The following is a 24,564-nucleotide window of genomic DNA, read 5'->3' on the forward strand; positions in this document are numbered from 1 at the left end:
TTAGGTAATTGGGAAAACATCAGTAAGGTGAGGAGGAAGAATTTCCCTAGATTTCTAAACTCTAACTATAATCGTATGTCAGAAAACCTTCTGAAGGGGTGCAGGATGGTGGTGTGGGATGGGGGAGGAACGCCTGATGTTTCCAAAGGAGAAAGCAAACGCACACAAATGGAGGTGGTGCTAGGTTTGTGCATCTGATTACAGAACTAAACAAATGCAACACACCTTACATCAGTTTACACCTCGGTATTATGTAGATTCCCCATAAATGATGTTTACAGAGGACACATAAAAAAAATCATAATACTATGCGTGAGTTCTAATTTTCCCCTTTGTTTTTTAAAACTTCTGAAATACTATTTACATATATATGTATTTTTTAAACGAAAAGACAATGAAACAGCATGGTAAATTACCATGAAACAAAGCAACTAAACCCACTGTGTATCCCTTTGATTCTGACAGTGAGGTTAACAGAGAAATCCCTGGAAGAAAATAGGACAGAAAGTAAAGCGCAATGATCCTAATTAAAAGCATATTCACTTCCAATCAGGTTACAAGTGACAAAGAACAAGAGATGAGTGTGATATTACCCTGGGTTTAAAACAGATAAAGTTAATTACTTGGCTCGAGTCTGGATGACAGCTATTGTTTGTGGGTGGCAACGAGGGTCGACAAAAAATTTCCTCCTCTTGTTGTGTCTATTGAAAAGAAAAAGCACATTCAAACATGAACATTAAAAAAATCAAAGTATCCGAGAATGCAAAGCAAACATGGCACTTAGGGAAAGACTGAGCATAGTACAAAAAGTACCAAGTCATTAATTCCTAATGATATTGACTGTGATTCCACTTAAATCAAATTCCCATCCTAACCCCATTTAGTAAAATCAGTCTTAAAAAGGTGCAAATATATATATATATATATTTTTTTTTTTTTTCTTTTTGGTATGAGGGATTGAACCCAAAGACACTTTACCACTGAGCTCTAAACCTAGCCCCTTTTATTGTTTTTTAATATTGAGACAGGGTCTTGTTAAGTTGCTGAGGCTGACCTTGAACTTGCAATCTTCCTCAGGCTCCCAAGTTGCTGGGATTATAGGCATGCACCCTGCACCTGGCAAAACAGCTCAATTTTTTAAAAAAATATATCACAATAAGACAGAAAGAAAAGGTCAATGGTTAGATATAAGTGAAAAATTTTAAAAATCTTATAAATAAATACATCTTAGAATTTTATTGGCATAAGGAGCATTTTAAAAATATATATTTAAATCAAGTTCCTTCACTCATACAAGAGGAAAAAGACTTAGGTTGTGAGGTATACAGGACCACAAAGAGCAGAATGGAACCTGAACCCTGGGAGCTCTCTACCATCCCATGGTTTCAAGCAACAAATCTGGGATGGACGCTCATAGTTCGGTAACATGATCACATTAGGATAAAAAGAAAAGGGGTGGGGAGGGGGGATATATGTGCATTGTGCTATACACTTAATATCCAGAAGGAGACCCAATGGATAATCAACAATGGCTTCAGGGGACTAAGAAAAGAAAACAGCAGGTTTTACTTTTACTTATATCCCACTCAACTTTCTGAAATTTTTTTCCAAAATTTTACAATAAATAAAATTAATAGAGGAATTGGCAGAGTTGGGAAAATACAAAAATGATTAGTTATCCAATACACAGTTCTCTTAACAGTTTGAATCTAAATAAACCTGGAGAAAAAGCTCTCTGAGAGCCTAAATGACCTGAGGTACAAACAGAAACAGCACTATTTAAAATATTTTTGCTAGTGCCTGTCTCTGTGGCACAATCGGTTAGCGCGTTCGGCTGTTAACCGAAAGGTTGGTGGTTCAAACCCACCCAGGGACGAGGAGGTGTATTTTGTGAACCGTGAGGGTAATAGACTTTATGGTTGTTATCATTGTCTTCATCCTTAGCTGTTTCACCCCCTGCTTTTAAAAGGGAGGGGAGGAATAAGGGGGATAGGAAGGGCAGCAGAATAGAATAGACATTATGATTGCTGTATGTATATAGGTGACTCTATGACCAGTGTGATTCTGCAATCTGTACAATTAGAAAAATGAGAAATTATACCCCAATGATTCAAATGTATGAATTGCCAAGATCATTGTAATGTCATGTGTAGCTAATAAAACAAATAAATAAATAAATAAAATAAAAATAAAAAATATTTTTGCTACAAATAAAAAGCACACACCTAAGCTCTTAGGGCTGCTTTTCAAGAGTAAATCTAAATGCAGACACCAAGGAATGAGAATGAAGGGAAGACATACATCAGGCATTTGCAGAGTGTGAGCACAGCCCATGGATACTGAATATATCAGGGTAGGAAACCCCTGGGCTCCACAAGTGTGAGGTGAACTTTTCCACATAGAAAAAGAGGCAGGGGGAGGTGGCATGGTGATCCAGCCTGTATCCCAGTGGCTCAGGAAGCTGAGGCAAAGCTAGTCTCAGCAACTTAGTGAGGCCCTAAGCAACTTAGTGAGACCCTGTCTCTAAATAAAAAATTTTTTAAAGGTCTGAGAGCTCCAGCTCCAGCTCCAGCTCCAGCCAGAGCTCCAGCTCAGTGGTTAAGCACCCCTGGGTTCAGTCCCTAGTAAAAAGAAAAAGAGGGAGAGGGAGGAGGAGAGAGGATAGATGGAAGGAACAGGGAGTTGAAATCAGTGAAAAACTGAGAATAACCAGGTACACTGACACATGTCTGTAATCCTAGCTACTGGGCAGGCTGAAGCAGGAGGATCCCAAGTTTGAGGACAGCTTGGGCAAATTACCCAGGCCCTATTTATATCCCTGTCCCTGTCTTTGTTTCTGTCTGTCTGTCTGTCTCTCTCTCCAAATACATATACATATATATGTTTTATTTTGTTTTAAGGGCTGGGGATATAGTTCAGTGGTAGAGCATTTGCCTAACACACTTAAGGCCTTGGGTTCAAACCCCAGTACCACCCAAAGGAAAAATGATAATAAAAGCTGAGAACAGTAACCAAGGGTTAGATGGATGGCACTCCTTTGTGGCTGTCCATCCCCCACAGAAGGAAGAACCTTCTTCCGGCCTATGGCTGGAATCCACCATAGGGACCTCCACACCTACTGAGGGAGTTTGGGCCTCTTATTTCCACCCCCAAATCTGTTGGAGCCAAGAAGTAGAACTCCATGGGCATTTGGGATCAGACGGACACACCATGAAATGGGCAGATTTCCCAACCAGATGACCATCAGCATGAGAATTCTAGCAGGAAGGTATGTTCTCACACACTCACGAGGCAGAGAATTAAGGAAGGAGAGGAACTGAAGAAAAATTACCACAACCCAGTAACCACTTCTAAAACTGAATCCTCAGGAAATAATCAGAAGTTTTGACAATGATTTATTATAGGGGTGCACATGAAGTGCTATTACTAATAATAAATGATGGAAACAAAGAATAGAGAGGATGTGAAATAAACCATAGTGCTTCCATGCAAGTGAGTACTACCATGGAGACAATATAGCATAGGAAGCAGGCTAAGGAAATTGAGAGATGTTCACAATATATTATAAAATAGGAAAAGAAAACAAGGTTAAAAAAAACACTCAGATATTAAACATAACCTGAGTACAATATCTTCATAAAAGAGTGTGATACTTATTACATACTACATTTCATATTAACCAGTTCCTCTCAGTATCCATTCGTCCCTTCACCCCAAAGTAACAGAATCCCAACATGTTGGGTACAGTAATGTGCCCATCTAAACAATTTATTTCCCCAGGTCACCCGCAGGAAAGGGTGACCATTGAAGTATAAGTGAAAGTTGTTGAGTGGGGGCATATTTAGCTAGCAGTTCCCTTTGTCTTTTGCTTCTTCCTGAGTGCAGATGTGACAGCCAGAGCTCCAGCAACTATCTGCTGACCATGAGGATAAAACCTCATGCTAAAGATGGGGGGGGGGGGTGGCGCCGGTGGCATTGGTCCTTGGTAATATCTCAGGGCTGCCACAAAATCCCTGACCATAATGTTCCCTCTGGTCTTAAAATTATGTAAGATAAAATGTCTTTCCTATATGTTAAGCAAGCAATAGTGGCTTTTCAAAAACCACTATTATATCAATCTGATCTTTTGGTTACCTCAGCTAGCTAATATAATGTTACTGATACATTGTTTCTCATGTATAATAATGTGTGTGAGAGAGAGAGACAAGTCACAAAGGCACTGACAGGGATAGTGGAGCCTGCTCCCATGTGCATCAGGAGAGGGACTGGAGGATGTCCCTGTCCTGGAGGGACTCCCAGGCTGATCCTCTTACCTGTGGCACAGCTGCATCGCCTCAGCAGCTGCGGTCGCCTCGTCCAGCAGGGATGCATTGGCCATGTCCATGCCTGTGATGTCACACACCATGGTCTGGTAGTTGAGTAAACTCTCCAACCTCCCCTGAGACACCTCTGGCTGGTATGGGGTATACTGGGTGACCCTGGGAGAGAAATACAAGACCATGTCCAAACTGTGTCTGCTGCTCAGAGAGGCTCACGAAATGCCTTCATTTTAGAATTCAGTACCTGAATGTCTTGAGAAATATACATCAATGAGCAACCTTTTTGGCTTTTGTAAGGGAGATTAGAATTAATTCATAGTGATAATATTATCCTTTGTTTGGGGGGATAATCAATACTTATTTTTCTTCTTCTACAACTTTTTTTAACGTATGTTACTATATGGGGGAAGGATGAGCAGTGGGGAGTAAACCTGGAGTGCTTTGCCATTGAACTACATGCCCAGACCTTTTAATTTTTTGAGAAAGGATCTCAATAAGTTGTCCAGGCTGTCCTTGAACTTGAAATCTTTCTGCCTCAGACATTCAAGTTAGTAGGATTACAGGCATGCACCACTGCGCCTGGCAGAACATTACTATTTTAATGATCTTACTGTACAAATGTGTTTCATTTTAAATTATCTCTTAAAATCCACATGGGCCTACCTATGATATTATAAACAGAACTCTCACTTCCTATTATCTTTCCTCGAAATAAAGCACATATCTTTCACAGCTCATAATAGGAAAGCATTCAAGAACCTAGTATCTAATATTTGAAACCTTTTTATATTAAACAAGAGACAGTCTATATATTCCTAGGAAATTAACAGATATCTGTGGGGCACAGGCCCGGTGGTACATACTTATAATCCTAGCAATTTAGGAGGCTGAGGCAGGAAGATTGCAAGTTTGAGGCCAGTCCCAGCAACTTAGCAAGATCCTATCTCAAAATAAAAATGTAAAAAGGGCTAGGAATGTAACTCAGTGGTAAAGTGCCCCAGGTTCAATGGGGTAGGACAAGAGGGGGTGGTGAGGAAGAGAAGGAAAAGAGAAGACGTAGAAGAAAGAATAAATTAATAGACATTTAAGAATTCTCACTAGCTACTAAGTCAATGAAGGTTAACTATTTAGCTACCAAAAATTCAGGGGTGGGGCTGGGGATGTGGCTAGGGCGGTAGCGCGCTCGCCTGGCATGCGTGCGACCCGGGTTTGATCCTCATCACCACATACAAACAAAGATGTTGTGTCCGCCGAAAACTAAGAAATAAATATTTAAAAAAAAAATTCAGGGGTAACAAATGATTAGAAGGCCCCATAGATATGGATTCTAATCTTATGACTGCTAGCTGTCAGCCAAGAATGTGGCTTTAGATATTTGAATTAACCCCTTGAGTTGCTTCATTTTTTTTTTTTTTCATTTCTTCATTCATTCACCCATCCTCCAGTTTAGTGTCTTCTTAGTATCAGGAACTATTACAGGTTCATAAACAGCATGGTTAGTAGTCCCTGATCCCAAGGGAAATATATCTTAAGGGAGAAAAGAGACAATAAATAAAATAATTTCAGATTTCAGAATGATAAATGCCTTAAATAAAATAAGGTGATAGGATGGGGGTGATTGAGGACTTATAACAGAGCTGCTACTTTTTTAACCAAAAACTCATTTGCTCTGACTACCACCAACGTGGATCAGGTCTGTGTCCATGCTCCTGCAGGAGACTGGTATTCATAAAAATGTCTATTATATTTATATTTCCAAATCAAAAGAGTCTTAGAAAAAAAAGTTTTTGGTGGTTGATTTGCTTTTCATTTCTTCAAGTTCTTTTCCTTTCACCCCTATTCCGGTAATCATCTTTGGAATATTTCCATTCACCCCCCTGCCCCTTTTTGAAGCATTTGAAATCAATCTTTTGGGTCTTGTTTATGTTAAACATTTTATCACTTAGGGAAAGTGTAAGGAGGAGTTTTCCTTAGCAAGCAGTACAATATCAAGACTTTTAAATAATTTCCAGAAACTTGCTGGTATAACAATGTATATATGTATATGTGTGTACAGTTTCTTTTCTATGTTAAATTTTTGCTTCAGTTAATTCCTTGAATACCCTGGCTTAGCAACTGTAAATTAGTTTTTGCCAAATTCTAAGTGAGTGGTGAACTGGAATGAATGAGGCACATAATGCACAGTGCAGGCCATTAAAAAGGGAATGTGCACAGAAATGGGGTCACACAAAAGGCATGGACAACAGGCAGCTGTGATCTCAAATCAGACTAGACCTTCATGCATCGTTTGCCGCCATGAAGACAGACATGACGCTACTCCTGCCACATGCTTAGATTGCCTGGCTAACACAAAACTTCCATTTGGCTCAGATCTACTGTTCGGTATGCAGACACACAGAGGCATATGCACAAACCAAGGATTTAGTATATCCATGGAGAAAGACCCTTGAATAAGATAAGCATCGGGGAGAGAGTGGTGTTCTGAAAGAATTCAGCAGCACTGAATGGGGAGAACAAGGAACAACCTTAATTGTTCACTAGGAGGAGTGGTAAAATAATTTAAAACACACGTATAATACCATGCACTCATTAAAAACAATGATCTAAATAAATATTTTCTGACTTTAGAACATTTTCAAAATGTTAATTTTTAAAGTAAAATATAAAATACTATGATCCCATTTTTGTACATTTATAAAAACAAGCTAGTAAACCAAATATTAAGCAGTGATTTTTCTCTGCATGGTAAGAATAACACTAATTTTTATTTTACTATATGTTCCAAGAGTTAAAGACATTAGATACCATTTATTAACTACCTTCTGTATGCCAGGGATATATTTACTATCTTTTTTATGATTATGTTGTACATGTTCATTGTAATTAGTTGGAAAACTCAGATGACTATTGAGAAAATAAAATTATTCATAATCTTCAAATTTCAAGATAACTACAGTTAACAGTGCATTTCTTTCAGTCTCTTTTCTATATTATAATCATATTTATATCTAAAAGTAGGATTATATTCATCATAAACTCTTATATCCTGTTTTTCAGTTAACATTATTCCACAGACAATTTAACAACTTTACATATTATTAAAAAATCTAATTTTTCTATGGTATTAAATATTTTTATTTTATTTAAATGATAACAATTATGAATTTACATTTAACAAGTTCCTTCAAGTTTAATATAACATTTGATTTTAGTATCAAAAATAGCATAATAGTGAACAAGCTTATCTAGGTCTATTACCTCCGAATAAATTCCTAGAAGTAGAATTTTAATTCATATTTGATAATTAGTTTTAAGGTTCTCAGTACATATCGTCATCTTCCTCTCCAGAAAGTTTATACCTGTCTGTACACCAGTAAATAGCACATTGACTCAAAGATTTCCCTATGTCTAGTATTAAGATACCTGGGCACAGGGCAGGTGGCACACCCCTATAATCCCAGTTACTGGGGAAGTCAAGGCAGAAAGAACATAAGTTTAAGGATAGTCTCTGCAATTTAACAAGAACCTGTCTCAAAAATAAAATAAGGGGTTAGAGATATAGTTTAGTGGTAGAGTGCTTGCCTTGTATGCATAAGGCCCTGGGTTCAATCCCCAGCACCACAAATAAAATAAAATAAGAAGGACTAAGGATATAGTTCAGTGTTAGAGTGCTAGCCTAGCACATATAAGGCCCTGGGTTTAAACCCAAGCACCACCAGGGGGGAAAAAAAGGAAGTAGTAGTAATAGTACTGAATTTCAGTTTTAATTCTTTAACTTACTAGTTGTGAATTCAGACAAATAACTAAACTCTCTAGCTGATTCCTCTTGGCCATCAATGGAGATAACTACCTATATCAAAGGTTTTTCTTAACACCCAAATCAGATTCACATACATAAAACATTTTGGAAATGGCAATATACTGCCCAATTGTTATTCAAGCAAACAGCACTTGTAAATTAGCAATTGCAAATTCTTTTGAATGAAAAAGAACACTGATAATTGTTGCCTTCTAAATCCCTGACTTTAGAAAATTTATGTGCCTGTAAGAGTCATGTGTTCTGGGCTGGGGATGTGGCTCAAGCGGTAGCGCGCTCGCCTGGCATGCGTGCGGCCCAGGTTCGATCCTCAGCACCACATACCAACAAAGATGTTGTGTCCGCCGAAAACTAAAAAAATAAATAAATAATAAAATTCTCTCTCTCTCTCTCTCTCTCTCTCTCTCTCTCTCTCTCAAAAATAAATAAATAAATAAATAAATAAATAAATAAATAAATAAATAAATAAATAAAAAGAACTAGGACGGGGCTGGGGTTGTAGCTCAGAGGTAGAGCGCTTCCCTAGCATGTGTGAGACACTGGGTTCGATCCTCAGCACTACATTAAAAAATAAATAAATAAAGGTATTGTGCAAACCTACAACTAAAGAAATAAATGTTAAAAAAAAAAAAAAAAGAACTAAGATGTATTAGAATGCATCTCAGTGGAATGGCACCTCTGGGTTCAATCCCTAGCACAGCAAAGAGAAAAAAGAAGAAAGAAGAAAGAAAATGTGTCTGTGGTCCATAATGTCTATGTCTTGACTAATTAATTCAGTTGGTTTCCGTATGTATTTTAATATATATTTTAAAAGTATCTGCATATCCAAGAAAGCTTTTAGTTCTGCTCAAATAGGATGTCTGGTATTTTCAACATGACATTAACATTTATTCAAATGAATTAGTATTCTCTATCATTTTGGCTGTGACTTTCTTTTAGAACTGGAAGGGAGGGAAGTAGTGGGGGTTTTCATGAAGACAAACACTCATGAGTGTCTCTCATTTTAATCCTGGTACCAAAATTACATAAAACAGAAAGCCACAAAGAAAATGTGAATGTTACTGATGATATTAGTTACTCATGTCATCAGCAGTTGAAAAGTTGGAAGAGTGGACCCCATAAAACAAACTCTAGATTTGATATAAATTTTCTTTTAAGGGCCTAAATGTTTGTATTCTTTCAAGGCTGTGTTGCCCATTTATTTTCACCTCACGTCACCGGAATTTGTTGGTTCCATCTCTATGGAAACCATTCAGAAGGATGATAATGTGAAGTCCACCACCCACGCGTGCACAGCCCTCCCTATCAGTGCTGGCGAGGTGCAGTATCTCTCTCTGGTTCAGATTAGCTTTCAGAGAATGGAAAGAAACAATATTTAATATGCACCCAAAATGGAAATTGAAAGGCACACAAAAACACTGCCTCCCTCTCAAACACTGGCTGCTTCTAAAGTAAATGAACACATTCGTTCACAACCAGAGAGCCATATGGTGAATATTCTGTATGGCCACAAAGAACAAAGGCTGCAGGCCACCACTCAGACAGCTGGAAAGTTGCTGCCCATTCATGAACTTTGGAAGGTTTTGTTGTTGTTGTTTTGTTTTGTTTTGTTTTGTTTTTTATGGGCAGCAGAGAGACAGGCCATTTGCTTTTGAAGTCAACCTTGGAGTTTACCATTCAAACTTTTACCAATATCACAGTGGAAAAGAAGCCCTCAGTAATGCAAACACATTCACATATACACCCCAAGCAGAAAAACGAGTTCTTAGATGGTCTCGTCTTCCTGTTATTAATAAAGAAGTGGAGCATATTGAAACTAAAAACTACATGCAGGCATGGCAATGCAGGTGTGATTGTGCCAACAGATCTGGCTCCTATAAAGATGTGACACAGATAACTAGGACAAAGCACACTCACCTGCCAAGTGACAGTGATACTTAGGGAAAAGCAGATAAAAAATACAAACTATTGATCAAAATTTTAAGATTTGTCAATTTTAAATGAACTTGGGAATTTTAAAGATCTTGTTGAAGTGATTCCTTGATCTGCCATTTACTAAAGTTGATTTTATATATGTTAATCTGAAAGATAATCTCTGTATCTTGCTATAAATACATTTGAATTGCAGAGGCCACGAGTTATTCTGTCCTCACATAATAATGGTTGTACTAGAAATTAAAGTTATTTCTTACAGAAACAAACAAATCATCTAGGAATCATCACCATCTCTCTAACTGCATATTAGCTCTGTTTATACACTGGGAATAAGTATACACCTATATTCCCAAGTAGACATCTTCCTTTTGGACTAAGGCTTCACTTGAAATAAAGTTTCAATTCAAATATTTTGGCTTATAAAATGTCACCAATCCGAAGAGGAGGCACAGAGGGCCCTGCCCTCCTTTCTCCATGGTTAGCCATTATTTCCCAAGGGACAGAAGCAGCAACTGCCCTCATCTGTCCTCATTCACTGTTGGGAGGCGTGGCCTCTGCCCAGCAGGACATGACCAAGGTATTTGCTTGTTTAGCACTGGGATGTAAACTTCTCTGGCTCTTTATGACTTTTAGCACTCAGCAATGGGAGAAAACAAAGAGGGCATGAAAGAGGCCTCCAAGTTGTTCCTCAAATGTGAAAGTGCATTCAGGGTGTTCCATCAGTGAGAGCCAGAGTGGCCATCAGGCACAGTCAGGCATGCGTTTGTGCAGACCCCTAAAGAGCAGAATGACTCATCTGAAGGGTGAGGTAACTGGAGCAAGTAACAAGTATGCACAACCCTGGCCTTTCTCCTGTCTTTTCAAGAAGAGCCTATCCACAGAATACACATGCTCTCTTTGTCAATAAAGTGCTAAGTAATCAACCAACATTATGATCTTCATTTATATAACACTGTCTTTTCATTTTCAGTTGGTCACAAATCCAGATATGGGGTAGGGAGGGGTGGGAGGAATGATTATCTGTCACCTTCAAATCTGAGAGAAGACAACCCACTGAGTTCCCTCCTGGACACCAACACTGATTCACAGAGGAAGCTTAGATCTAGCCTAAAGTTCCAGGATCTCCAAAGAGGACTAAAGCCCTGAGTCTACCACCTGTGGGTTTGATGTCCTGCTCAAAGACAGCACGCAGAAACCAAGTTGCAGAGAGGAAGTCACTATCAGCATCTGCAATTTACAGTGCTAGATGTTATGGGAATAAAAGCAAGAAGAGGCTTCTATTTACTTAATACTTGAGCAAGGAGACTTCCCAGGCAGAGAAACCAGCTACCTGGAGCTTAGAGACAGTATCAGGGTCTAGGTGTCAGCATGTGGGCTCTGACACACCTTGGGGAAAGGAGGAGGATGGGAAGAATCAGGCAGATCACAGTATTCCTGTTCTGTAACCAGGAGATACATTACCATCCCGAGTTCTCCAGTAAGTTCCTCAAAATGGTCTGTGGCACTGAGCAGTTATAATAGCCCATGCCAATATACGATCTCCAAATCTGGTTTTTGCTGGAAATGGCACGCAGAGTTGCAAGGATTTCATTTTCACCTGATTGTGGGAAAGAGAGAAATGTTAGAGAGAAAATGTCTCAGAAGGGAGAGCTAAGTACAGTTTAAAAGCCTCATTTTGTTTGAATAGTTAAATGAGAACAGATATATGGAAAATATAATCATCTATCCAACTCTAAGTACTATATGTGGAAATCTAAAAAATGAGAGAGGGGTGGGGGAGGGAGAGGGAGAGAAACTGGGTATGACTATGCACACCTGTAATCCCAGAGACTCAAAAAGCTGAGGCTGGAGGATCATAAGTTTGAGGCCAGCCTCAGCAACTTAGTGAGACCCTGACTCAAAATAAAAAATAAAAAAGAACAGGGATGTAGCTCACTAGTAAAGGTTCAATCCCCATAAAAAGCAAACAAGCAAATAAAAACCAACTAAATAGCACTCATATTTTCCTCAAGGTTGGCCCTTCATAGTAAATTGTTTTTTTGTTGTTATTGTTTTGTTTTTTGGGGGATGCTCTTTGTTTGACAAAATTGATCAATTTCCCCTGTTTTGGGTACTAGAAACTGAATCCACAGGTGCTTTATCACTGAGCTACATTCCCAGACCATATTATTTTTTATTTTGAGAGAGGGTCTCACTAAGTTGCTGAGGCAGCCTTGAACTGTGATTTTGCATATCAGCCTCCTGAATTGCTAGGATTACAGATATGCACCACCACACCTGCAGAATTGACCAAGTTTAACTCTTGCCTCATTCCAGGTTTATTCTTTCTGCCTTCCATGTCTGTTATATTTAATCTAAATAAAAATTCTATCTCACTGTTTTCCCTTTTAAATTGTCTATACTTTCTGCAAGCAGGAAAGGTTGCAGTTTTTAAAAACATAAGTTACATTTTCTCTACAATTCTTCCACTGAATCAAACACTTTCCCTTTGTGTCACTGGAAAGGCTACTTATGAAAAGCTCATCACCCAACAAGAAATATCAATTAAAATAAAAGACCTACAAGCATTGTCACCCAGTATTTCCATTAGTTTATCAAGTAAAACTTGTAAAATTCTCAGATGTAGGTCATTCGTATGAAAATCAACAAAAATAATAATGGCACCGGTGATTTATTGAACATGAATTCTGCCAGGAAGTACACAAAGGCTTGAAGAGGACCACTTCCCTGAGGTCACATGGATTTAAATTAAAGGATTACCAATCCAGTCTCTAACTCTGGATCCCACACTTTAACCCACTGAACAAGACTTCTGTCCCTCTGCAAATAGATCATGCTACTAAATTTAACTGTTTAGCAAATGTACCTATCCTTAAAATCTGCCTAGGGATTCAGTCACTTAATCCCTGGAACTGACTGATTTTCTTGTTGCCATCTCAGAAAAATGTAGGCACATCAAAATCAAGTCAGCAAATCAGCTAGAAAGAGGCTTCACAGTGTTTTATCTCTCAATATTGTTTATTTACATCAATATATTTTTATCCTGAATGAAAACACTGTCACCCTCCACCACACTTCTATGGTGTCACCCTTCACCATACAAGAAATAAATTCATAAGCAATGTGTCACATTATCACAGTAGATTAAAGAAAGACAACTTGTGAGTTATTAGTTTCATGAGTATATATATGGAGGTCTATCTTGCCTTCTTTCAGTGAAAGCTTAGGAAATAAATCAAATTACAATAACTAAGACCTGAGGAGAAAGACAAGGAAGGCATCTGTAGGAACACTCATGCAAGAAATCCCAAGTAATTACTTAGATTACTTCCCAAGTAATGTAAGGGGCAGAGTGATCCAGAAGCCCAGTAGGAGGGGAGACTAATTAGCAGTGCCTGGCAGGCAAAGCCAGGTTCAATTAAGATCCTATGCAAGAGGTCCAGTCCCTGCCCCACATTATGTCAAAAAGACAAAGGGTCCAGTTCTCAAATGAGAAGATAATAAAGGAATTTGTTAAATCAAGAGTATAGACTTTAGAAATCAGAGAATATTTTCAAGCAAAACAATAATATAATTTTTTTCAACATTATAGAAAGATCATTCTATTGATGGTGTAGAGAGATCATGGAGGGAAGACCCTGGACACAGGGAAATGAGGTCAGAGGACAGGCAACAGTCCCGGAGGGAAATGGATAAGAGGAATATCGTGAATTGAATTGTGTCCCACAAAATGATACACTGAAATCCCAATCCTCAGTATCTGTGAATGTAACCTTATTTGAAAATTGAGTCTGCTGATCCAATCAATTTAAAATGTGATCATGCTAGATTAGGGTCATCTCTAATCCAATGACTGGTATCCTTACATGAAAAGGGAAATTTTGATACAGGGACATGGACCCAAGGAGAATGCCATGCATGTTATGATAAAAGCAGAGATTGGAGTGATGCTTCTACAAGCCAAGGACTGCCAGCTATGACCAGAAAATGTACAAAAAAAAATCTCCTTTAGAGCCACAATAGAACCAATCCTGCCAACACCTCGTTTTTGGCCTTTATAGTCTTAGAAACTATGAGAGAATAAATTTCTTTTGTTTAAGCCATCCAGTTTGAGGTCCCTTTTTATGTCAGTCTTAGCAAATTAATATAGACAGTTCTATCAGCCACAGGCTGCTCTGTGCTTGAACCCTCTGTCTGGTCAAATCACACTCAGAGGCTTTGGTGAACTCCAGCATTTTGCCAGACATTCCTTACATTGTTAAGATTCTACTAACAAAGTAATCAACCCAAATAGTATGTTCACTCCCTAAAAACAGCTGGTGCTACGTTTCTGGAATGTATTAAAAATCTATATAGAAAAGTGCAGTGCTTTCCCCCTAGCTCCTCAGTGTAACTTGGCCAGATGTTAGAGCCAATTATCCAGCCCAAAGATCTGCCCTGAGCATTGCCCACCCTTCTCACAGCCTACGTGGGAGAGGCAAAGGGGTCTTGGAGTCGTGGTGTTCCTCAACTGACAGAGCTCGCATAACCAACTCAGGGGCTGATGTTTAACTTGCCCTATACCTGGAGGAAAACAATCGAATGTAGGTGACATAATTAGAAATAGCTCAAATATATTTGATAGGAGCCAAAAGGATTATTTAGATCAGAAGTTTTCATAGTTAAGCTGCCAACATGATTCTTCCAGTACAGGAGTCTCCTTCCCCCTTTTCCGTCTCAAGAGAACATATGGGACTATAGAGATAGGAATTGGGCTTTTATGCCAAGAGCCATGATTATGATCCCTCATTAAGCCAGAATATCAGAAAATTGCACTTCAAAGACTCAAAGTCAGGAGGTCAAGGAGGTGACAGGAGCTGGAATCAAGAGAATTCTAAACTAAAACCAAACCCAGATCTCTTCCCTCTGGGAATACAGATACCACTCTTCTGCTTCCTCAGCAAAAAGTCTCCCGTTCTTTCCTCATGAGGAGGTGCTCAAATGGGTTGTTTTGATTTTGCCTGTAAACTGTCCCTCTTCACTACAGTCTTGTTTTCTACTTCTTTAATAGTAGCTCTGGCTATGTGTACAAATTCCCATTGAGCCGCAAGATCCTTTCTCTTGGAGGGAGATCTATCTATCTAAAAGAACATTATAGACACCAAATAGGAACTATCTTTCATATCGGTGGAAATACACACACACACACACACACACACACACACACACACACAATGTCCCTAGAAGGCGGGGCACCACCCTAGCTCCACAAGACCAGATTCTCAAGACTAGTAGAGAGGACAGGGTAGATAGCCCTGTTTCTTCACTGAACAGATAGCACAGGAACCAGGAGGGCACCTGCCACTTAGAAGAGGGTTTTCAGAGTGGTGGAACAGAGCACAGACATGGTAGGGTCAACAAGCCTGGCTTCTCATATTTAACTTTCTGTTATGCTTTCTTTCAGAGATTAAAAGCTTTTCAATTCCCTCCCCCCCACACACACTTAAAAACTCAGACTATCACAGGTGAATTAACAGGAACCTCAGAAAGGGGAAACCAAGAACAGCCACCCCAGGAGCACAGGAAATGCTTTTCTTGGGCCTCACACTGCCCTCTGCTCCCAAGATCTTCCTTTTGGAGCTCTCATTGCTAGAAACTCCTGTGTCTCAATATTGTCCATTTTTATGCTTCTGCATCTTTAAAATTAATTATTTTGTTCTTCATTTATGCTAATTGGCCTTTTGAAAAGCTTAGGTATATCACTCAAGTGTGAAAATTTCTGGAGACCCCGGCCTCTCAACTGGAATAGTGGAGAGGTCCGAATTTTCCTTGTAAAAGAAAACCTGTTGTCTCATACTCCCCAACAGAACTGTCCACAAAGATAAGCAAAGGTGAAGTTCCAGACCACAGAGAAGCCAATTAATATCTCCCTTCCTTCTGTAGTCTCCTACCACATGGCCCCTGTCCAGCCTTGCCCCCATGCCTGCAATAGCAAGAAAGAAAAGACACCATGCCAGGAATTAGCACACTCCACATTAGTTCAAGATATAAATCAGCATCCCTTACAGCAGTCACTGAAATCTTATGCACTTGAATAAAACACCTGAGCCTGTTATGGTGGTTCACCCTGTAATTCCAGCTATTTGGGAGACTGAGACATGGCTAGTGATGTAGCTCAATGGTAGAGTAATTCCGGACCCAGAATTACTCTACAATCCTCACTTCCAAGCCAAAAAAACCAAAAACCCTGAAAATTTTAAAAGCCAATAAGCATAAATGAAAAAAAGTTAATTACAGGTAAGATCGAGAATATGGTCAAAGCTAAAACACAGAACTTTCTCATCCCATAAAGATACAACCCTAGTCCCTATAGCACCAACCAAGCTTTTCAAGCATGTGTTGATGCTCCTGACTATCCAGATTGGGATTGATATGCATTTTATTTCCCCCAATATGACCTCATCATAGCCTGATCTTCATGCTCAGTTTTATCTGGGTTGAGAAAAGAGTGTGAAGAGAATGAGCTGCCCCCTGTACACCAAGCTAATAGACACTGGAGCCAACAGGAGTAGGGCAAGTACCTGGTCATGGTTCCTAAAGCGTGAACAGTGTGAGAAGCCCTTGCCATTAATTTACTATTCTTTATCATGTCCAAGCTCCACAGCTAGAAGCCAGGACAGTCTGTGACATGATGAACAGAGTGAAACTTCTCCTTACCATGATAAGAATCTTAAGATTGCAGGCTCCCCCATCTACACAATTAAAAAAAAAAAAAAGAGTTTTCCAAACACCAGCCTAGTGAGTGTCTGAATCATTTCAAATATTGTTCACTGGTTGCCATTGCTCAAACCCACTCATGAAATCTCACTTTGGTCAAATCTGCAGAAGAGTCAAATGATGTATTTAGGAACCCAGAGTCAGTTATAATCATAAGTGATACCCAAATAGCAATGATTGGAGGGGGGGTCCATAATCAGATTTCTACTTGCTGAACTTACTTGAAACTGAACTTAGCAAAATCCAGTCTCTAAGTAAGTTCTAGAGTGTGATCAAGTCTAAATAAAACTCCAAATTCTAAGCATACAATGCCCACCACTGTCACTTATTTTCTCCAGTGGAAAAGAACTCTCTTGCTAGAGAAAACAGTGTGGAATCCTTAATCCCAAAGTGGCAGCCTTTTTCCCCTACCTAGTAAGAGAAGCATTATAAAGAAGCAATTGTGCCATCCAACCCCCAGGCAGCACAGCCCAAGGAAGCTGTGTGTACAAAGGGAAGAGGAAAAAGAAGACTGGGACTACCCCCCAGAGCCAACCTCAAGGATGCACATTCCTTACAATTTTCCTTCCAACTTGACAAAAACAGCTTGCTCCTGGGCACAGGTCTGATTCCTATAACTATCTTCTTGAATGTGACTGTGATGAAACTAACCAAGGGGAAATGAGAGAGATTAAGAAAGGGAGCATCTACTAAGAACTACTTGGAAGAGAGATGAATAGAGGAAAGGGAACAGGGGGAGGGAGGAGAGAAGAAAAGGGAAAATATTGGGAAATGATATTGGCCAAATTATATTGTTATATTATGTGCACATGCGAATATGCAACCAGAAATCCATCATTATGTACAACCATGTTGTACCAAAACAAACAAACAAACAAACAAACAAACTGTGGGGGGGAAAAAATTGAAAAATAGAACTACTTGGAGACAAGTTGTCATTTTCCAAATGCTAGCTGACAGCCCTGCAGGGCAGTCAGACACTGTGTACTCCCAGCCAGGAGGGAGTCTAGCAATCCTTCAGGCACCTAAGCAGTAAGTTCCTTCCTTGTGGAACAAGCACCTGCTTCTGACCTTGTTTACTCCTCTGCCTCAGAGCATTGCATAATGCTCTGGTCCTAATGTACCAAGAACAGAGTTCAGTGGCCTCTCAGCATTGCTTCCTAAGAATTCACAGGTGATGACTTGTACTGCTCCTGCTTCTCAAAATTCAGAATGAATATTTCCTTCTTCCTTATATAATTCTAGAAGTCTTTCTAGCAGCAACTTCTTTGCCACTTCTGCCTAAAATATCAAGATAACTATGCTAAATAAATACTTTCTAACAGAAATAAATCAATTTAGCTATTAAATACTTGATGCCTTGCTAGAGGTAATTTTTAATTGCCCATATATGAGAATTTGCATAAGAACTATACAATGTCATTGAAATGGACAGGCAGGCCGAGTGGAGATATGTGCTAAATCTAAACACACATACACACTATTCCCCATCCTTAACTCTTTACCCCAAATACAACTTTACTATTATTTTTTTTGCCTTAATTATATGGAAAATGTATCCATGCTTCACTTTTTCTTCTATAACAATCTAAGATTGTTATGGCTAACATTCTACAATGTATAGATTATGCTATCATTATATTTTTAAAAGAATAAATATATATGCATGCTATTTGAACAGAACATTTCTAAGATGATTCACCAAAAAAAAAAAAAAATAAGATTAAAAATGGGAAGAAGTTGTACTTTTCCCTGTGTATCATTTTGTACTTTTGAGTTTTGGACAATATGTCTATACTATTTCTCCAAAAACTAAGCCAGGTGTGGTGGCACACACCTGTAATCCCAGAGACTTTGGAAGCTGAGGCAGGAGGATTGCAAGTTCAAGGCCACAACTTATCGAGACCCCATCTCAAAATAAAAACAAAAAGGGCTTGGGATACAGCTCGATGGTTAAGTATCCCTGGTACCTAAATAAATTATAATGTTATGCCTAGAATGAAATACCACCTGGGAAATACCCGGAGGGAGAGCTTTGTCACTCCCTGACTCTGGTGTTTCCTGGGCAGCCCAGCCAGCAGTGTCTTGCATAGAGCAGCCTCTAGCCAGCGTCACAGCCTGCCTCCCTTCCGCTCCTCACTCTTCATGCACTTGGCAAGATACTAGGAACAGGTCTCCAAGGAAATCATCAGGACCAAAAACCAACAAACTCATATTTGAATTTGCCCAGACAATGTCACCAGTTTGAGAAAGGCCTTTCTCTGCCAGAGACTAAAGAGGAAATCTGGGACCAGAATGTGAGGACAGAGACCGCCTTGGCAGATTTTTCTTGCCAACATGCAGATCCTTGGCTTCAAAGCTGTGCCGGAAACCATGGGGGTAGGGTCCTGGTATCAGTCAAGATAAATAGGCTATGAATGAGAGCACAAGTTAAGATTTTCTGATTTTTCTGAGTAGAAGCCAGAATTTGGGTACAAATTCCAACCTAATGCTTAGCCTTTCCTTTATTTCACCTGATTATTTACAATACTTTTTTAGTTCCCCCATAACCACCTGGCTTAAGCCCACTTCCACAGCCCATGTATCCTATTGTCAATTTTCCCCCATGAGCAGAGAAGAGTTTCACAACCAAAGTCTGTTCAATCACAGAATTTGTTCATTCCAGGAAGCCAAACCAAACCATAAGATCTGGGCAGTGCAGAATGCAGACTTTAAACTGAAAACTGGAGACTGATAGAGAGGCAGCATGTGCCAAGGTAGCAGCACCACACGGACTCTCCTCACCCCAACCTGCCACGATCTTCCCCGTCTTCTTTCTTGCTCAGCCAATTAATAAACCATATGAAGCCAGGGCCGGTGGTGCACGCCTGTAACCCAGCAGCTCGGGAGACTGAAGCAGGAGGATCACGAGTTCAAAGCCAGTCTCAGTAACTTGGTGAGGCCCTAAGTAACTTACCAAGACCCTGTCTCAAAATAAAATATAAAAAATGCCTGAGGTTGTGGCTCAGTGGTTAGGTGCCCCTCTCTTCAATCCCTGGTACCAAAAAAATTAAAATAAATAATAAATCATATGACTCAGTCCTTTATGACTCTTAGGAACTAGAACCTCCCTTAGGACATCTCCACTACCCAAAAACAGCTGAGGTACTTCTCCTCTGTTTTTAATGGCTCTTTGGTCCCTCAAGGGTCAGCACAAAGTAAGCAGTCATACAGCTTGTCCTACTCACTCAAAAGCCACAACTTCAAGATCCTTCTAGTTATAGGATCACTAGAGCAGTGTGGACAAGTAGGAGCATCATGTCTGTCATTTTGTTCCTTTGAATCTTATTCCTTTCTGTGGAAGGCTCCTTTACAACCCCTGTTCCTTTAATCTATTATTATTATTTTTTTTTTGCTTTGTTTTATTTTGTTTGCAGTACTGAGGATTGAACCCAGGGCCTACACCCCCCAACCCTGAATGTTTATTTTAAAGAAACATACATAGAAATGTTGCAATTAATAGTAATCTGGGACATCAGATCACCTATGTAATCAGGCCAAAAGGTTGATTTGAAATGAGAATCAGTGGAATACTTGTTTTTCCTCTTCATTACCCATAGGCACACTGTTATAGACTACAGAGAATAAGGAAGAAAGGAAGAACATGTTCTAAGAGCCTTACTCCAACAACTTACACTGCTAGAAGGAACAATAATATTTTATAGATCATAAGATTAGTCCTATGGAGAAATTAGTAGTTCAATCCAGAATCTCATCTTGTAAATTGTATTCTCTCTGTGAACAGAGGCATCCTGGGTTGACAGGCACATAGTAAGTGCTCAGAAAACAGGTGAATAGATGTGTTGCAATGAAAATTCACCTAAAGTCTCACAAACAGATAGATCAATATTTGCAATAATTCACCCATCACATACTCCATGAGAAATCAATACACACATATTGTTCTCACATTTGGTTCAACTGCATCCCTAAAGCAAAGGCTTCAAAGGAACATTTATAAATGGAAACCTGCTGCTATTTATAGAATTTTTCAAAAAATACAGTGCTTACAATAATTTCAGATTTCCAGATTTTTCTATTTTCTCGTTGTTTAATCAATTAGTATATTGAGCAAGCATTGAGAATTCTTACGAAAGTTCTCAGCTTGCAATTTTTGTTTAAAAAAAAATTCAAGGGCATGCCATGCCTATAAGACCCCGTTTCTTTTCTTTTTTGGTACTAGGGATTGAACACAAGGGTGCTTTAACCACTGAGCCACATCTCCACTCTTCTTTCTTTTATTTGAGACAGGGTTTCACTAGGTTGCTTACAGCCTTGCCAAGTTGCTGAGGCTGTCTTCAAACCTGTGATCCTCCTGCCTCAGCCTCCTGAACTGCTGGGATTACTGGCCCACACTACCATGCCTGATTAATGAGTCACTGTTTCAAAATAAAAGAGGATTGTGGATATATTTTCATGGTAGAATTCCTAGCATGTGCAATCCCCAGTACTATAAAAATAAATAAATGAAATGAAATGAAATTCTCTGCTAAATAGGTCAAAAATCAGATCAAAGTTATTCATTCATCATATAACTGAGACTCACTAAAGCAAGTCAGGGTGGAAAGAAGACTAAAGAAATCAGAACCCAAACAGCTTGTAAGCTGCTCATAACCTTGTTGCCCAGCACCTGCCCCAAAGCTCCTGAGTCATTCACAACAAGCAGCTCAGGCCCTCAGTCCATGTCTCATGAGTTGGTCACTGACCCACGAGGGACCAACCTGGGGATGCCTCACCTCTCTCCAAACCAGCTGACCTGAGCTAACTATCAGACCTTGAAGTCCTTGGCACTGGATCTGCCAATACTCAAGTTCAGCTGAACTCAATCACCACATTCCTCTCTTCCTGCTCCCAGATCACTAAATAATATCAGGGAGAGGAGACCCTGACAAGCCTTACGAATCCAAGCCATTCAATCTCAGCAGGTCCTCCATGCAGGCTGACCTATGTTCTTACCACCCAGATAACACACAATAGCTCTTCTGAAAACTCTTCTTTTTCCTAATGCTCAGTCTCACCCTTCCTGCCCCTTTGCAGCAAAATCATCAGGCAGATTCTCAACTCCTCTCTCCTCAGAGAGTCCTCATGTTTTTATGTAGACTTTCTTCCCTCTTGTATCTAAGAAAAGTCCAGAATATAGCACTAGGTCCTCACTTCCCTGCTGAAAATATGCCTTCCTGGCCCTGATGACTTGATCACAGATTGCACTGAACCATCTACATGCTCTATTTGCTAACATCTCAACTTTGTCTTTCTTCCCTACACTCCATCCCTGGGTAATATCACTCATTCAAAAGACTAAGTCTGCAACTTCATCTCTTTTCTCTTGAGCTCTAAACTCTACTTTCAGACTCTTGCCAACTTTTCCAAATGCTCCAAGAGTACCAAAAATCTAATTCTGCTTAAGAATTTGATCTCTCCTTTCTCTAGGACCCTGTTCTCTCCCTATTAATGATATTGCCAGAACCACAAACCACTCATACTGGAAATGGACAGTCTTAATTATTGCCCTTCTGGATCAACCACCATGTTTGTACCGGAACCATACTTCCCAAAGACTGTCCCTAGCCATTGACAAAGCCCAGAAGGAGAACTAATGCAGACTCATTCCTGCGAGACATGAGACTTCTCAGGCGGGTTGCTTTAACTCAAGAACTCTTGGCCTAAATGAACTTTTCTTAGATTTGTGCAGCAGGGTAAGACTTTTTCTGCCCGATTCTCTTCCATCTCTCTCTCCTTTCACCAGGGTCAGTCTTGCATTAGTCGGCGTACTCCTCTGCCTTCTCCTGCTGCCATTGCCAATAACTGTCTTGTGTATCTGACTTTATTTTTGGTGTCTGCTTCCTATGGGACTGAACTAATGAACATTTAATATATCACTTCTAAACTTGCCAAAAATCTCTCAGCTGGTTCTCTGCCTCCCATCTCAGAGGCACTCAGCAAAACTCTGGCTAGGCTGAATCCTACTGATGGCTTCTGTGATAACTTCTAAAGTCTCCCCATTATTTAGGTGGGTGGAATCATTTACAGCTCTGAGCCCTCCAAATTGTGGCCCCATACCTTCAACACCCCTCTGCAACTTAACAGTCTACTCACATGGTGTATTCAACATTCCTAAAATACCCACATCCTCACATACTTCCATTCCTCTGCTGATGCCTTAGCCTCAGCCAGAGTATTGATCCCATCTGCAGAATCATAGCATCATTCAATATCTGTCTCCCTATCATACATGACCTATAGTCCAAGATCGTATCTTTATTATCTTTTACTTCCTCACTCTTACATAGCCAGTTTCTAAAACAGTACTTCCATAAGTCTCTCAATAAATGTGGAATGGAAACAGATGGAGGAAGCTATAGAAGCAGATTTGGTAACAGAAACTCAACAAACACCTCATAAAGGTGATGGCAAATGCCATGCAAAAACCATAAAGCTTTGTAGTCTATGGCATTTCATGTATGGGCAAATGGTCCTATGTACTTTAATAATCCCAAGGATAATTCCACACTTACAGTTCAGTGTAAATGATTTCATTTTGATTCAAGGAACATTTTTAGAATTATATAAAATTCATTATAATTTAAGATATGGAGTACGTACAAATTTCAATGGTTGTGATAGTTTTAGAAGTATGCTTGCAGAGGATTCTTTTTTCCTTTTTTATATGTATTTTTTAGTTGTTAATAGACCTTTATTTTATTTATTTATATGCGATGCTGAGAATTGAACCCAGTGCCTCACACATGCCAGGGAAGTGCATACCGGTGAGCCCCAGCCCCTTGCAGAGGATTCTTAAGGCAGTGAAACTATTTGGTATGATACTATAATGATAAATAAAAGTCCTTACACTGTTATTCAAACTTTTAGAATGTACATCAAGGCTGAACCCTAATGTAAACTGTGGGTTTTAGGTGATGACAAGGTATTAGTATAGGCCCATCAGTTGTAACAAATATACCACTCTAGTGGAAGATTATGATAATGAGGGAGACTGTGCTTGTGTGGAGCCAGAAGTATATAGGAAATCTCTGTATGCTCTGCTCAATGTTGCCATGAACCTAAAGCTGCTGTAAAAGATAGTTTACTGAAAAAATTATACTCCTCACTTCAAAATGTGACAACTAATTCTTCGTTTGACTGCAGGTCAGACTCTGGTTGACTAATGTATGAAATATGGCAAAAGAGATGCTATGGTATTTCTAAAGCTAGGTCATAAGATGGATAGCTTCTGCCCTGTTTGCTTTCTCAAATCACTGGTTCTGTGGCATCCAGCTACCATGGTGAAAGGATACCCCAAAAGCCTGTAGACAGACCCGTCTAAGGAACTAAAGGCACTCCACTTTACAAACCAGCATCAACTTGCCAGCAGTGAGAGCCACCTTGGAATGGATCCGCCAGTTCAACTGAGCATCCACTAACATGTGACTGCAAACCTCCTAGAGACTCTACCCTCCTAAGAGACTTCAACCCCCACAAGAGACTGTAAGCCAGAGCCCACAAGCCAGGCTGCTTTTTTTTATTTATTTATTTTATTTTATTTTTACACAAATGGAACACAACTTTTCATTTCTCTGGTTGTACACAGGCTGCTCTTGAATTATTGGCCCAGAAACTGAGGATATTTATTATCGTTGTAAACCATCAATTTTTTTTTTTTTTTCAGTACTGGGGATTGAGTCCAGGGGCACTCCACCA

The 24,564-nt window shown here is 39.5% G+C and overlaps 1 protein-coding gene and 1 non-coding gene across 2 annotated transcripts in view; one reads left to right on the forward strand and one right to left on the reverse strand.

Annotated features, from left to right (window-relative positions):
- Gldc (glycine decarboxylase) overlaps positions 1-24,564 on the reverse strand; it is an 88,801-nt gene that overhangs the window by 55,620 nt on the left and 8,617 nt on the right. The window contains exons 3-5 of the mRNA XM_026391489.2: positions 11,533-11,668; positions 4,314-4,478; positions 624-701 (exon numbers count right to left, since the gene is read on the reverse strand). Of these exons, the coding sequence (XP_026247274.1) occupies positions 624-701; positions 4,314-4,478; positions 11,533-11,668 (379 nt within the window). The remainder of the gene's footprint in view (positions 1-623; positions 702-4,313; positions 4,479-11,532; positions 11,669-24,564) is intronic.
- On the forward strand, positions 1,803-1,876 carry Trnan-guu (transfer RNA asparagine (anticodon GUU)). Its single transcript has one exon. It is a non-coding gene; the product is annotated as a tRNA-Asn (tRNA).

This window comes from Urocitellus parryii, chromosome 4 (assembly GCF_045843805.1).
Source record: "Urocitellus parryii isolate mUroPar1 chromosome 4, mUroPar1.hap1, whole genome shotgun sequence".
In the NCBI taxonomy this organism is placed as follows: Eukaryota; Metazoa; Chordata; class Mammalia; order Rodentia; family Sciuridae; genus Urocitellus; species Urocitellus parryii.